The sequence below is a fragment of the Anoplopoma fimbria genome, chromosome 15, assembly GCF_027596085.1.
Source record: "Anoplopoma fimbria isolate UVic2021 breed Golden Eagle Sablefish chromosome 15, Afim_UVic_2022, whole genome shotgun sequence".
NCBI classification, from domain to species: Eukaryota; Metazoa; Chordata; class Actinopteri; order Perciformes; family Anoplopomatidae; genus Anoplopoma; species Anoplopoma fimbria.
The window spans coordinates 21,824,845-21,840,494 of record NC_072463.1 but is presented as its reverse complement, the minus strand read 5'-3'; the positions used below and the strand labels follow the sequence as shown (position 1 = coordinate 21,840,494).

The 15,650-nt window shown below is 40.4% G+C and overlaps 1 protein-coding gene across 1 annotated transcript; it reads left to right on the top strand.

The window, feature by feature from the left end:
• The first annotated feature begins 347 nt into the window (after positions 1-347).
• On the top strand, positions 348-14,499 carry grhl1 (grainyhead-like transcription factor 1). The gene is made up of 16 exons (XM_054613876.1): positions 348-452; positions 2,614-2,803; positions 3,046-3,119; positions 3,597-3,730; positions 3,818-4,053; positions 4,683-4,765; positions 5,115-5,268; positions 5,388-5,499; positions 5,754-5,848; positions 7,908-8,117; positions 8,850-8,981; positions 10,134-10,162; positions 10,401-10,489; positions 12,221-12,306; positions 12,830-12,894; positions 13,262-14,499. Exons 1-16 carry the CDS (start codon positions 433-435, stop codon positions 13,374-13,376), a joined length of 1,824 nt encoding a protein of 607 aa, XP_054469851.1. The 5' UTR covers positions 348-432; the 3' UTR covers positions 13,377-14,499.
• The last annotated feature ends 1,151 nt before the right edge of the window (positions 14,500-15,650 follow it).

Here is a 15,650-nt window from a genome sequence, read left to right as displayed (position 1 = left end):
TAATTATTCCGTAAAAAACATCATAGTAAGGTATGAAAAAGTAAAAAAAAGTGTAATGTAAAATGTAATGTAATGTAATGTAATAAAGTCACAGTTGTCGAACCCGGCTCCTCCTCTGGCTATAAGCCTAAATCCCTCTTCTCAGGTAGGCCACAAGGTGAGCCAATCACGACCTCGCAGAGGGTAATTGACAGTATGGCCCCGCCCACTCGTCCACCTGTAATCCAATCCGCGCTCCTGTCACAGGTAAAACCGGCCTTAACTGCTCAGCATTGCCCCAAAAAAAGCGAGAAAAGCCGACAAAACCCGTTCTCTCAGTAGGGGACACCTTGTTTGTTGCCCTCATCCAGCGTTAGCGGCGGACTTTTTCACAGTAAAGAAGACGGATCGGATTTTCAGTCCCAACTAGAAAGTCCAGTTCGACCGACAGAAATGTCACAGGAGCATGACAAGTAAGTGTCCTGACTCCACTTCCATGCATGCACAACGAGGACGAGACATTATAAGCTTGAAATACTTACTGTTAATATTGTGGGCATTTTTTTTAAAACTATTTTTGTGAGTTCATGGCACTGACGGATTACTTAAACACGTTTAATACGTGGGGTCCACCTGTGACCTGCAGCTGCTGGCTGATATTTCAAAATGTGTTCTGATAATGAAGTGTTATTTTCAGAATTATTTATCATAGCTTGTTTTTTTTAAAGGTGAGTTTACTCTTAAGACTTGGCTGCCAAGCTGGAAAGCGATTATATCTCATAGTTTCCCATGGTGTAACTCTGCTGATTTCACCTGTCATGTTCAAGCCTGTACAGGTGTATCTCCACCTGTCGTGCGAGAAGAGGCTCCTGTTAGAATAAGAAGCGATGGGCGGTTTATTGTTTGATTTTGCTCTAAGCTCTAACAGTTATGTGGATAGTCTCAATGATGTTTGTTTAGGAATACACATGAAGCTCAGCAGCGAGCTGTCGGCTCAATAAACTGCCTCTGCAGATGGTTATGTATTCATAACGGAGTTTTGGTCAACAGCTTCACTAAAAAGTATTAAAAAGATGAATATTGTTCATGCTGGTAAAAAAAATGCTTAGCCTATATTCTGTATGTTTTTTGAGGGCAATAACGAGGGAAGTTTTGAGGGGAGTGAAATTGTACACCTGTTAGGCGTTGGCTCGACTTTACTAACACAGACAGAAGTCTAAGCAAGCACAGGGCCATATGAGGTTAGTGGATTTTACTCTACATGACTAAAATGTCAGAAAATGTGACACTGAATGCATTGCACAGTTCTTTAAATGTTAGATTTTTAAAAATGTTTATGCTCTTGTACATTAAAAGAGACGGAATAGAAATCATGCTGCATTTCTGACTACAATTGAAATCTAATTTTAATCTCTGTCTGAAAAACAATCAAACTCTTTTTTGCTTTATTAATGGATTACTTGTCCTTTGAGTTTTATTGCCAGTAAATAATGGATCTTATCAGGTTGCCTTTTATGAATAGCACAATTAGATATAGGATTACTAATTATCACTTAGCTTTGACCATTGAGAGGAAAAAACGCTGTATTTGTTGTAGATACTCAGCATGGAAACTGAGCCAGTCCGGTTACACTTTGTCATAATTATTTTGTTGTGGCAGAAAATCAGGCAGTTGGATTTAGTGGCTGGATGATTGAAGGCGTATTATAAGTGTATGTCATTTCCAAAGTTTATCAAGGAAAGCTAATGGTCTAGATGAAACTTTAATAACAAGCGCTCGACTAAGAACTTTACTTTGTTGGATTAACACGTCTAAGTAAATATAAGCTGAGCGAACATTACAATTTACGGCAAGTTTGATGTTGAAATGATTAACGTTTCTCACTTGTTGAAATTGAGTAATCATTTCTATTTCAATTTTAGGCCTTTACCTAAGTTCAGTTAACATAAATGATCACATTAAGACCATTGCAAGCAGATGAGACACATCGAAAAAAAGCTCGTATTTCCTTATTGGCCCAACTCAGTCCTGTTTACAAAGCAATGACGCTGAAGGCCTCACAAGATAGAAGAGGAAGAGGAGGAGAAAGACGCAGCCAGTGACTTTGAATAAAAACTCCTGATTCTCTTACAAAAACAGTAGCATGGCGCTGGAATGTGACAGGATCAGATGTGTCACTTCGGTCAGCCTCTGAGCCAATGAGAAGTTCCCGAGTCGTCACACCGGACGAGCCTGTAGAGCATCTTTTGCTCGAAACACCTCAGTGGTTTAATGGCTGAGATTTGTTACACAATCATTGAAAAGCTTGAACAACAGGTCTAACATATAAAGAACATCTACATGGTTGATCTCTCGCTTTTATAACCTGTTTGTCTGCTCTGAACGAGGTTGTGATTGTAGGCTTTGGCTTTGTGAACTCGTATGAAGTAATTTAAGGCCGAAAGGAGTTATTAATTCCAGATTTAATATTTGCTTTTTAAACATTAATGAGTATTGTCCATATGGTGTTACCTTAAATTGTTGACAACTTAAAAATAATGTGATAAATACTTTTAAATGCATGGGGAAAAAAAGCATTGACATCGTAATAATTTATTTGTATACGTAACTCATGAAACTCTGTCTTCTCACAGTAAGCGTGCGGTCCTGGTTCTCCAGAACGAACCAGGCTATGGAGGCCAGCGTCGCTCCTTCACCACAGAAGACGAAGCCTGGAAATCCTTTTTGGAGAACCCGCTGACGGCTGCCACCAAGGCCATGATGAGCATAAACGGTGACGAGGACAGCGCCGCGGCTTTAGGCCTGCTGTACGACTACTATAAGGTAACAGGAAAACTTTAGATCTGGAAACAATCAAAAGTGCAAAATCTTGTATAAGGGGTTAGTTACCAAATCCTTACAGGCTTTACCAATATGATCTTTTTCCATACCGACATCCGACCATTAAGCAGCATCTGTGAGGCAGAGCTTATGTCATGTAACTGATCTATAGACAGCAGGATGACCCGGCTTATTGGATGTGATGTGGTCAGACGCTGAGCGGCTGTGTTTACCCTCCCATACAGGTGCCCAGGGAAAAGAGAACAATAACCCAAAACAAGCCAGAAGCCTTGGTCTGTGATGTGGATCCCAACAAAAGGTAAGCAAAAGCACGAAACGCAGAGGGTAACCATGGCATTAAGAAGAACCATGGATTTCAGAATTTTGTGTGTACAAAGTGCAGCCTTAACTGCTCATTAATTAATTTAAAACTGCAATAATATTCAATTGTGATTATCAGGTACTACACACTATTAATAGTGTGTATTACCTGAATACAAAGTGCGAATCAAATATTAGTGCGCTCATATTGGTTGTCCAAGAGTAATCAATCACTTTATTTGTCCCTAAATTGGTTGCACAGCAGTGAAAACGTAGAATAAAAAACACAAATCCCATGAACAAAAAAAACACAGAAGTACAAGTTAAAGCCAGTAAAATAGGAACTAAGAATAAGTTAAAAATATGACTTGAATTAGAATAAATGTCCTGAAATGGTAGATTTGCTCGTATCAGGCTGTATGACAGAGTTATTAATGTTAGTTTTGGTGGCTATGTGCTTTTTTGTTTGTTGCAGACACCAGATCCAGGCCGGACACTCCATATCTCCACTTCAGGAAGGCGGCATGGAGAGCAGGATCCAAGTCCTCAAGGGGCCCTTCAATATTCTTCAGCTGTCCCAGGACAAGAGGGCCCAGTTCCCCTCACCAGGTCTGTTCACATTCAATACCATAACCTATCAGGAGCATCTTAAAAACTGAAAATCTGATCGTCAGTTTGCTGATTTTGTCTTTCCAGACACGACCGTCACCGTTTCCATCGCCACCATGCCAAACTACCTGCCCGTCAAGACAGAGGTGCCCACCCACGGCTTCTCGGTGACTGTGCCAAACAACTGTGCTGAAACCGACGGCCATGTGGGCGTCTTTGACCGCCAGCTCACCCACAACACGGTGCAGTTCAGCCCCAGCACCCAGTCCCGCACGCCCCCCGACTCCACCTTCTCCGAGAGTTACAAGGATGGTTCCCAGGAGGTGTGTGTTTCGATCCCCCTCTTTCTAAACCCCGCTAATGCTCTCGCTCTCTCCCTACAAATCCCCCCTCCCCCTTCCTCTCCTCTCCGCTCTCAGATCTCTCCCATCACACAATAGGATATTCACCTGATCCCATGGAGCCAGCGGTGGGCTCAGCCTTCCCTGGTTTTATTTGAACATGCCAAAATAGCGGCCAGTGTGTTATTATGCCATTGTCTCACCAACACAATAAAGTGCTGTACTTTTCTCCTACAATAGCCAAAGCCCTTTCTTTCTCCTCTTTTTCTATTTTACCTGGAGGCAAATTACCTTAGAATAGAGTAACCCAACAAAACGCCTGTACAGGAAAAGGTGAGGGTTGGGGGGTTAGCAACATGAGGGATGAGCCATTTGAACTAAAAGAAAGGGGGACGAAGGGGTAGAAGAGATAAATAAAATCTACACAAACTGTTATAAGGGGTGAAAGAAAATCCATGAGGGGCACGAAATTTAAAAATTTCTCTGGTGAATTAAAGGAAGGCTATGAAGTGAAGATAAATGATTTAAAATCAAAGCAAAGTATTTGTTTAATATCTTATTTTTGCTGGGGCCTCACTTCACTCTCTATCTGTTTTCATTGTCCGCTGCAGGTGTTTTCCTTCCCTGGGGATATCCAGTTACGTATGGCCACCATGACGCCTGAGGACTACACTCAGTTTAACACCGTGCCGGGGTAAGTCGCACTGCCGCCTGCCCACCGTCCAACTAACACCGCCATTCAGCTTTTTAACACAACACCGCAGAATGGCCTCATTCATAGCAGTCACAAGGGAGACACCAGACTACCCTCCGTGTGAAAGACAAGAGTCTACACACACGAGCCCCCGGATTGTTATCTGGCCCCCGGATTGATTTTGAGGTCGCGTTGGTGCTGCAACTGATTAATGAAGCGTGCATCATTATGCTTTATTTTTTAATGCTTATCTTGCATTGTCATCCAGATTTACAGAAAATAAAAGCCTTTTCTACATGTTTTATTCTTGTTGTTTACTTCATTCTGCTGCTTTTTCACCATATTTTAGGAATAACTTTGAGTACACTCTTGAGGCGTCCAAGTCTCTGCGTCAGAAGACAGGTGACGGGACGATGACGTACCTCAACAAGGGCCAGTTTTACCCGATTACCCTCAGGGAGGTTGACAACAAAGGAATGCAGCAACCCATCACCAAAGTCAGGGTAAGAATAAGAAATGAACCTAAAATGAGACAACAACATAGGATTAATCACTTAAATCAAATGCTAAATATCATTTTTCATCTCTGACCTCGTCATTGTGTGTGTTCATCCATTGTCAGAGTGTAGTGATGGTGGTGTTTGGAGAGGAGAAGTGCAGAGATGATCAGCTGAAGCATTGGAAGTACTGGCACTCCAGACAGCACACTGCCAAACAGAGGTGTCTGGATATTGGTAAGAACCACTATATTTATTAAAGCCGTCAATCACATAAAAGATATGTACTATTTGGCGGATCAAGAGTGCTACAATAAAGTGTCAAATTATCAGTTTAGCAGTATAGCTTATAGGAATAAGTGGGTTGCAAAGGATTAATTCTGCAGCCTTTAAAACCTCAGCATGTCATAAATAAAGATAATGTTTCCTTTCACTTATACATTTTTTCACAGTGCTTTTAAATTCACTAAACTGTTGTTTTATTGTGACAGCTGACTACAAGGAGAGCTTCAACACCATTGGTAACATCGAGGAGATTTCCTATAACGCCATTTCCTTCACCTGGGACACCAATGATGAGGCCAAAGTAAGGCAATAAAAGAGACACTCACAAACAGATTCACAGATATACAACTGACCGACACCATCTTCCAATCAAAAGGCTGAATATGACATAAGTAGTGTTTGGTCCACAGGGTTTTCATATACTTCCTTGTCTTGAACTCTTAACACAAGTCTTGAACTTTTCACATCAACACACTTAAATCCTTAAGCCAAAAATAGACTACTCCTCCTTTTTTTTTAAGGTTTTGTGTGCAAGGTCTCCAGAATTTAGGTTTCAGGTGTTGACATCCCTTTGTCGGTGATCATCAGCAGCTTTGTTCATTGTGATCCTCCAAAACAGTCGTTAAAGAAAACTGAGGCTTAAATAGAAGAGTGAGGATGCTGTCACGTCGTTCCTCCCCTCCTCTTGTGTGTTTAGTCGTGTTGCATGGAGACATGGAGGTGTGTGGTGTGCGTTTTCTTGACTCGTCCAACCTGCCTGTCTCCCCTATTGTGATGCTGTGTGTTAAGGTATTTCTGCACACCAGACAGGTGCAACAAAGAGTGCAGGAATGAGGAAACTCAGCATGGGGGGTGGAAACGAAGACTGAATCACACAGTTAACAAATAAAATCCTGTTCAACGGGAAGGAAAGATGATTAAAAAGAGGAGCTCCCGTTCTCTCTTCCACTTCCATTTTTCATTTGTTGTTGACCCTCATGTCAGCGATCCACCATCAGCCCAAGATGGAGGACGACTGACAAGCCAAACAGTCAGACAGACAACATGGCGCCACGGCTCATCTCCAGAGTCTTGCGCTCTGTAGGCTACAACTTAAATAGTCACATGCACAACCGTGTCTTGCCCACGCACATACACACACACCACACACACCAACACACGCACACACACACACACACACACACACACACCAACACCAGGATGTGGGTCTAACTGTCTCATGACTCGAGGCCTGTGTCCATAGGATGTTCATCCTTGTGTGTATTTTTTGAAGCACCACCCTGCCGCGTTGTTTGAGCATCTCATCAATTAGATTAGATGTTGGATGACAGATGAAAATGTGTGTGTGTGTGTGTGCGTGTATTTACCTCTCTTTCTCATTTTCTCTCTGTGTGTGAGCAGGTGTGTGGCTTTCCCCCCCAGGGTGATTGCTCTGCAGCATATATGTGTTGTGGCGTATTTGCAAAAGGCAGCCCCTCCCCTGTGTTTACCTGCTCTGGGGCAGTTAGCTGATGTTATCAAAAATTATGTCATTATTTCTTTAAAGCTTTTAATAAAGTATTAAGCAGCCAGAAACCTGAAATTCAAGGAAAAAATACTCAAGCACATCTAAAGACTTACAAATCTTCACCCCAAATATATCCATAGAACAATTCAAAGTCGACAGAAAATATATTACACACAAACACAGCAGAAAAATTTAAGAAATACAACTATAAAACTATTTACATGGAAAGGATTTTTTTTCCAACTTGGCAGACATCGTGACATCAGCTCTTTTAACTGGTATTCTCAACTTGTCTCTACATGATATATTAATAAAATATGCTCAGTGTATTCATCGAGGAATAGAGTTGAAATGTGTTTATGCAATGCACAAATACATTCACTAAGATAACTTTTATATCTCTTATCTGTTATATCTGCTGCTCGCCCCTTGGTTCCTCTCTGTTAGGTGCTTCTAAAATGTTATGATAGTGTGTTTGTTGACACAATGAGAACCTGTTTTCAATACAAGCACTAGGAGAACAACGGAGCATCTCCACGACAGAAAAAAATATGAGCCTGTAATTACTGTAGTTGACCAAAGGAGGGCAACACAGAACACTGAAAGTAGTCTGAGGACCGAGCTGTAGAAAGGCCTTCAGTGTTTCACAATGATGCTAGCGTGAATGATAGAATCATTAATGAAAACCTTCATGATTTAAAAGCAGCTATTACAGAAACAGAAGTTGTTGTTGAGTTTAATTGACAAAGCTTGTAGATGTTTTTTTATGTTTATGTTTGTTTCTCCAGCTTTGTACAGGCAAAGTTGGACATTTTCTCTGTGCTTGAATCACCAACTGTTCCTCTCTCCACAGATTTTCATCTCAGTCAACTGTCTGAGCACCGACTTCTCCTCCCAGAAGGGTGTGAAGGGTCTCCCTCTGAACCTGCAGATCGACACCTACAGCTACAACAACCGCAGCAACAAGCCCATCCACCGTGCCTACTGCCAGATCAAAGTCTTCTGTGACAAGGGAGCCGAGAGGAAGATCCGTGACGAGGAGAGGAAGCAGTCCCGCCGGAAAGGGAAGGTCGCCGAGCTCAACCCTGGCCTGGCCTGTGAGTCACTCAGGAGTACTTCAACTTATGTAACATGCATGAGCAGGGGACTGAAACTGCTATTATTTTATCTAGATTCTCTTACCACCTAATCCCAGAGTTTAAGTGTATTAGTGTCAGTATCACCTCATAGCAGATTAAAACACCTGGGCTGAGATGATCTTTTTTGTCTTAAAGCTGCAGTGATCATTATTTTTACGTGAACAATGATTCAAATGAAATGACTATGTGTACTGTGAAAGTGGACGCTTGCAGTGATGAACCCACTTACACCACTCTTGTAAACATTGACATTGTTCCCAGAAACAGCTTGTGCTGTGTTCAGCAAAAATAGGTCTGATGAACCCACTATGAGCTACCATCCCAGCACCAAACAGTAGACAGGCAAAGTTAGAATTTAAGACTCAGACCAAACCAAACCACAGCTTAAAAAAAAGTTTTATTTTTATTTTTTTTGCAGTAGATTAATGTGAGTGGTGCAGCCAAACACAAAGATGATTTTGTGTTTGCTGGATGTGTAAATGACCAACATTTTTCTAACATGTTTGCTGTAAAAAATGTTATAAGGTGATTCTATGTCAATGTTTTACAGCTTGTTGTGCTGCTTACAAATAGTGCCCATACAAATATATGAATGCAGACTTTAAAGACACCTAATGGACACCTAATAACAGACTAAATGTTGTGTCTGTTTCCTCACAGTTGTGGATGCCAAAGTTCCCATCCTCCAAAAACGCAACGATGTGACCATCTTCAAGATGATGACCGACCACGAGACCCAGCCCGTCCTTTTCATTCCTGACATCCACTTCTCCACCTTCCAGCGCCATGTGAGTGCCAGTCTAGGACACAAAACTCCAGCATGGATAAACATGTCTTGCCTGTAATTTATGACCATGAACACTTAGTTTTGCTACATTTACGTAATATTCGTAGCATCTTAGATGGTCCATAAACAGTTTTGTTTCTGCATCCACCCACTCATCAGCCAGCTGGGTCGAGGTGACATGCTTGCTTGCTAGTTGGCAGGAACATTGAGTTCTGGTTTAGAGCTCTGAGTCCTAAGTACCAATGGTTGTATTTCAGACTGCTTACTCACAGGGTGAATCATTTACCAGTGTACCAAAACGAACTGGGGGTTTCAGAACATAATACCTGTACTGCAAACTTTATGTGTTTGTATGCTCGTAAGAAAATAAAGAGGTAGATTTAGAGACAGAGAGAAGACTGCATTAGATGCACACCTCATTTCAGGCATGTTCATGTTATCTTGACATGTATGATGAGCTGCTTTATTTGTAGTAAATGACTCTGCGGGAAAATAAATTGGATACCGGATAACTTGTGCCCTTTGAGTGCCCCCTTCTGGCCACATTATGAGCTGTCCCAGCTGAGTAACTAAGGTTACCTTGCAATAGCGAGGCTGAGGGAGGGACAGGAGGTTATTTTTGGTGTTGCCATTGAACCTGACTGAACTGCTATCAGTTTCTGATAAACCCTGGATTTACAGGGTTCCCTCTCAGAATAGAATTCTATTAACAGCAACGGCGGCAATGAATACAGTTGCAGAGAAAAAAGGCTCCAATAAAACAGCAGTTTTCTGAGAATTTAAAAAAAGATAACAGCATATCTTTGATTGACTTTTACATTATTTAAGATAATGAACTGTTTGACAGAGTTTCATGACATCTGTAATTTACTGTGTAACCGAATACAGCCAACACACATAGTGTAACTTTGACCTGGCTGACTGATTTAGCCTCCGGTATGCAGTTAGTACTGCAGCAGTGACATGTTTAAACATGCCATAGAAGATAAAATAATTTTGCCATGAATATTGGATACCCAACTCTCAGATATCTATATCTGATACTATTCGCAATTCAAAGTCATCTCTGATACTCTATATAGTTGGTATTTGTTTTTTTCCAAACTCTTGTTTACCATATGAGTTAATTCCTCTGTCTCTGTTTCCTCTGCAGCCTTTCCCGACAGAAGATGGCGAGGACAAGTGAGTTCACTGAGGATATGATTTAACACTTGCTCTTTTCACATTTGCTTTTAAAGTCGTTTTGAACTGAGACGACCTTTGGCTCCTTCCCAGTAAAAGGATTTCAGGGATGCATATGTTGTTTCTAGGAAATGACCGTGGGCATTGTGTGCATACGTGACGTTTTTTTTAATAGCCTGTTAGCTGGTTGTTAAGGGCATCGCAGTAATGATTTGTGTGTGTGTGTGTGTGTCCACAGCAGCTCGGGCATGAAGAGATTACCCTTCAGTGATGAAGAGTTTGGTTCGCCCCCAAACAAGATAGCGAGAGGAGGGGAACCTAAGAAAGGTACTACATTTGTGTGTGTGTGTGTGTGTGTGTGTGTGTGTGTGTGTGTGTGTGCTGAAGTGTATTGCATTGACAAATCAGTATGTTACAACGTGTGTGTTTGCTGTGGTCGGCCACTGGAGGCAACTCACAAACACACAAACACAAACATAAACACACACACACAGTCTCTCTCTCTCTCTCTCTCTCTCTCTCTCTCTTTCTCTCTCTGAGCCATGTGAATATTCCAGGTCTTTCAAAACACATACACGTGTCCCAGGCCTCCACTGACCCAACAAAATACCACTGATATCTACGTGTACACACGCATGCAAACAAGTCTGTGCCCTTTACCCCATATACTATTCATAGGCAAGCAGCAAGTTCTTTTCAATACTTAAATGTGTAAATAAATACTTTAAGATTTGTTATTTCTAGAAGAGGAAAGTTATGGGCTTCAACTTTATCATTTAAAATCTGTTTCACACAGATTTTACGTGAATCCACCTGTGTACGTATAGTCAATAGCTTCAGAAAGCCAGACTAGATTTTGCAAGTTACGTTTGTGCTGCAGGATTTTAATCTGGAAGCCATGTACAGTGAACCAATAGACCTGATCAGATGCATACAAACCAATCGTGAACCACAGTGAGGTTACCAGGGGCCATCAGAGGCTCCTGTTGCACAAAATAAAGTGTAAATTTCAGATTTTCCCTATCTTTCTTTTGTGAAATACTGCATACTTTCACTTCATTTGGGTGTGTAATAGGCCATCAAATGAACAATATCAGAATCTAAAACTGCTCACAACTCATGTTTCACTATATGATAATAAAATAAATCTCAAATGAAGCATGATTCAGCAAAAAGCGTGGCCAATTTGTAACCTTAAATGTACCTTAGGTATAACTAAATTGAGTTTAAGGTCTAGGTAAGGTTTTGAGTAATCTTTCCACACAAGCTGTCACGTATTTCCTGTTAAAAAATTGGCATTGCTGCAATGGTTTGGAAGGGATCTTGTTAACGTTCGAGTGAAAGCGAGAACTGCCAATGTGCTGAACAGCTTCCATGAAACGACACCCGGCTCAAACAAAGTTAACCATTGCCGCTCTAGAACACAATGAACTTTGGCCTAAATATGCAGTAGCATTATGAAACACCACCATACAGTCACTTACCATACTGCTTCACTTCTTCCTTATCTTGGGTCTCAAACTAGTGAAAAAACTTGTGTACACATAGTTACGTCTTTAAATATTTGTTGTATTTAGAGGCAACAACAGATTGGAAAACAATACAAGAAAATCTATTTAGGGTGTGATCTATTTTAGAAGCCTGAGTGTTGTGAATGAGGGGTGGGTCTGTCCATGTATGATGAGTGTGCTTTCTAGGTGTGCTTTGTCCGGGCCCAGTGCCACTTATTTGAGCCTGGATGAGTGCCTGTAAAGTCTGGCAGGGGAGCATTTAGTTTACACAGTACATCTTCAAATTTACGATTGGGATCAAACATATGTGTGCATGTGCTTCGCTGCTTCAAAATGGAGATGGGGATGCAGTAAAGCCAGAAATCCTCAAACCCACACAAAAGAACCAAACAAGCAGTCAAGCTGTTCAAACTGACGCAAATGCATGCTTCAAGTTTGCCAGTGACTTTTGTATGAGGCCATTTTTAGTGTTTGCTTTTGCGTCCAACCCATGAACATATGCGCTTTGACGAATTCCCGTCTGTTCTTTCTCTTTTTACCCACACAGTCCTGCTGTACGTGCGCAAGGAGACTGAGGAGGTGTTTGATGCCCTCATGCTGAAGAATCCCACGCTGAAAGGCCTGGTGGAAGCTGTAAGTTGACTTCAGATCAACGTACTGGTAGTGGCTGGTATTGCGCCTCATGTTTTTGTTTCATATTGGAGGTCTCGGGACAATGCTGAGACCCAGTTCTCGCTGTGTGTCTAAGAAACAATGACAGGTTTAATAAGCTGTGACAGGACACCGACTCGAGAATACAAGGAGTGGATTGGGGAAATAAAGAGAGAGAGTTACAAAGGGACACAGGGAGATGATAAAAGCAGTCATGGAGGGGAGGGGTGGGAAAAAAGGAGGCGTCCTGGGGAGAGAGCGGAAGAGGAGAATGTGGGACAAGGGTGAGTAAAATGCAAAGAGAAATGGAAGCATAAAAAGAGGCAGGTGTGAGGTTACTTAAGGCTATGGGGGTCATGTTCAGTAATTATGGAGAACCAACAGTGGAATTGATGAGCTATAACAGGTGAACCAGATGTCAGCTAAGGATTAGAATTTTCTTTGTTCAAACTTTTATGTTTCTTTCAATAATCTAACATTGATTTGTGTTTTTTTTTACAACCAGATTTCAGAGAAGTATGAATTACCTTTGGATAAGGTTGGAAAAGTCTACAAGAAGTGCAAGAAAGGGTGAGTGTGTTTCATTAACACTGCACTACATTATGTGGAAAACTTTGTCAGGGACCAAACATGACATTAATTAATAACTAAATTAATGAATTATATTCTCACTTCAGCAAGATTTTCCTCAGGGGCTCTTTGAAATTGTTTTGACCTTTTAATAGGCAAATACAGCTACATTTAGTTCTCTCTCAAAATGTGCATTATGTGAGTGTAAAAGTAGATAGTTGTACAATTATTTAAAAAACATACATGTATACAGTAAATCGATTTCTCCATTTCTTTCTGGTTGTTCAATCAGAGACATTAGTTGTGATTTTTTGGGGATGAGGATGAAATGAACAGGTCACTAACACCCGTATCCGTTTTATAATAGGATCTTAGTTCACATGGACGACAACATCATCAAACACTACTCCAACGAAGACACCTTCCAGATCACCATGGAGGAGATGGGCGGCATGTACAAACTCACCCTCAGTGAGATCTGATTGGATAGGAGGATGTGACATCACCCAGAGCCATCAGGAGTAGTGGTTTACACATCTTGCTATGCAGTGATTATGGACTTGATCTGAAACTTAAATCATGTGGTCTTCGTGCTGCATCAATGTCAAACAAATTTTAAAAGTCTCACAAGAGGTATTTTAAAAAGCCATAGCTCTTAATAGATCACATTGTTGATTGTTATGACATCTTTATTTTGTATTTAGTAAGTTGCACCTCAGATAATAATGCCTACTTTTGTAAATTTGTGTGCAGAGCATTTGTGGTGCTGCTATACCTCATGCTATGCAAGCAGCAGTGTTTCTTTTTATGAGGGGAAACGACTCGTCTTTCTCTTCCTAAAGCCATAGCACTGATGATTACAATCTGTAAAGTTGGGGAGTCTCTGCCCAAAATGAAGACAGCAAATTGTTGATAGAGCCCCAGTGGTTCAGTGTATTAATACGAAACAACATGGCAGTATTTAGTGTGCAAAACTCTTCAACCATCATACAATTAGGGTAGAATAATGTAAATATTAGTTTTTTTGAGCATAGTATACATGTTGTTTGTGAATGAAATGACTTAAAATATTTTTTGTCAGATCAATATAAAAAAAATGGCCTTTTTGTAAGTATTAATAGTCACTAAATATATTGATAACGATGCTAAAATACAGCTACCGTTCCCCTGTAGAGTAGTTTTCTGAATGTTGATGAAGTAGGTCAATGAATGTCTAATACAGTGAGGCTGTTCTGGAAGTGCAATATGACATTTAGTTTCAGGCACATTCGGAAAAATAACACCTCCTCCACAGTATATAATACATATTATCTGATAAAACTGATTTTCTTTATGGAAATATTGTTGTATATATCCACTGAAAAAAAAAGATCCATCTGATCCCTCCTTTTGTATTTCAGTACTTATTGTGTATATATTTATTAAGAGATGGATGTGGGTCATTGTTGCTTTTGTTTTTTTACTATATATATCCAAATTTCTATTATTCCTAATAATATAATGTTTTTTTTTCCTTTTTGTATGAAGTTATTCTAACCTTACTTGTCAAGGGACAAAAAGTTATTAATGTGTTTTGTTTTTTTTGTAAAGGATTTGATGCACAAAGTGCCCAATAAAAGCTCTCCAGCAGCTTCTGTTTTTTATTGTTTGAGACCTTTCTTCCTTGTGTTCTCTCATACTGACCTATTTAATTTATTTTCAAATATAGCCTATGACTCAAATATTCCATTTTACAACAGACTTGTAATCTGTTAATATTAAATGGTTTTAATTCATTTGTAGTAGATCTGTCTGGTTAATGTGTTGCGGTCCATCAGACATTAACTGTGCCATGCCAGTGTTTTCTGTGCCTGTCCACAGGAACAGATGTCTGGGCATCAACCATAGGTCTATATTCACAGGAAACAAGCATGATAGCACAACCCGGTGCAGAGAAGCTGCTCTGTCGGAAACCTGGCCACAAATTCCTACATAACCCCTTGGTTAAATTAGGCTAATATTTGATATTTTAGTCACATTAGCAGCACGGTTCTAGGAACAGTAATGTCAATCAGCCGGTTCACCACTTCCAGACAGAAATATCTTAACATCTATTGATGGATTGCCATCAGTAGATGTTTTCATGCTGATGTTAGCATTTAGCTCAAAGCACAGCGCCCACTACAGTCTATACATTTATGAAATAACCTATTAAAGTAAGTAAATTTGACCCCAAATAAGCTATTCCATATACTTTTTTTAAGGACATTAAGTAAACTTGGTCACTTGTAACATTAACCTGTTCGCATTTTACAGTTAGTTTGAGAAATCAAATTCCTCTCACTTGGTCTTTTAGAATGATAGTTACAGTGTGATACACACACGTAGGTTATCTTTCCTGTGTTTATTATGACTGATGTTGGACTTATGATGCCACCACCTACCTAGCACATGACACTTTCAGGGAGGATCAAGTGTGCAGGCAAAGAAAGGCCTAAAGACTCATTTGGTTGTAATTTAACCAACTGGCCATGTTGTCCTTTACTACCAGTAAACTAATTAGCAGTTGAGGAATGCCATTATGTTACACAGACAAACCTTCTTTTGTTATTGAATATTAGGTTTAAGAATACATACAAAAATATACACTTAAATGTTATTCTCTCGACTGCTTCCATTAGGGGTCCCCAGAGCTATTTATAGTCTGGAGGTGCTGCCATTCATTTACAACCAGTGATGAGCTGACACCTCCAGAACAACTTCAGTGTCAATGAGTG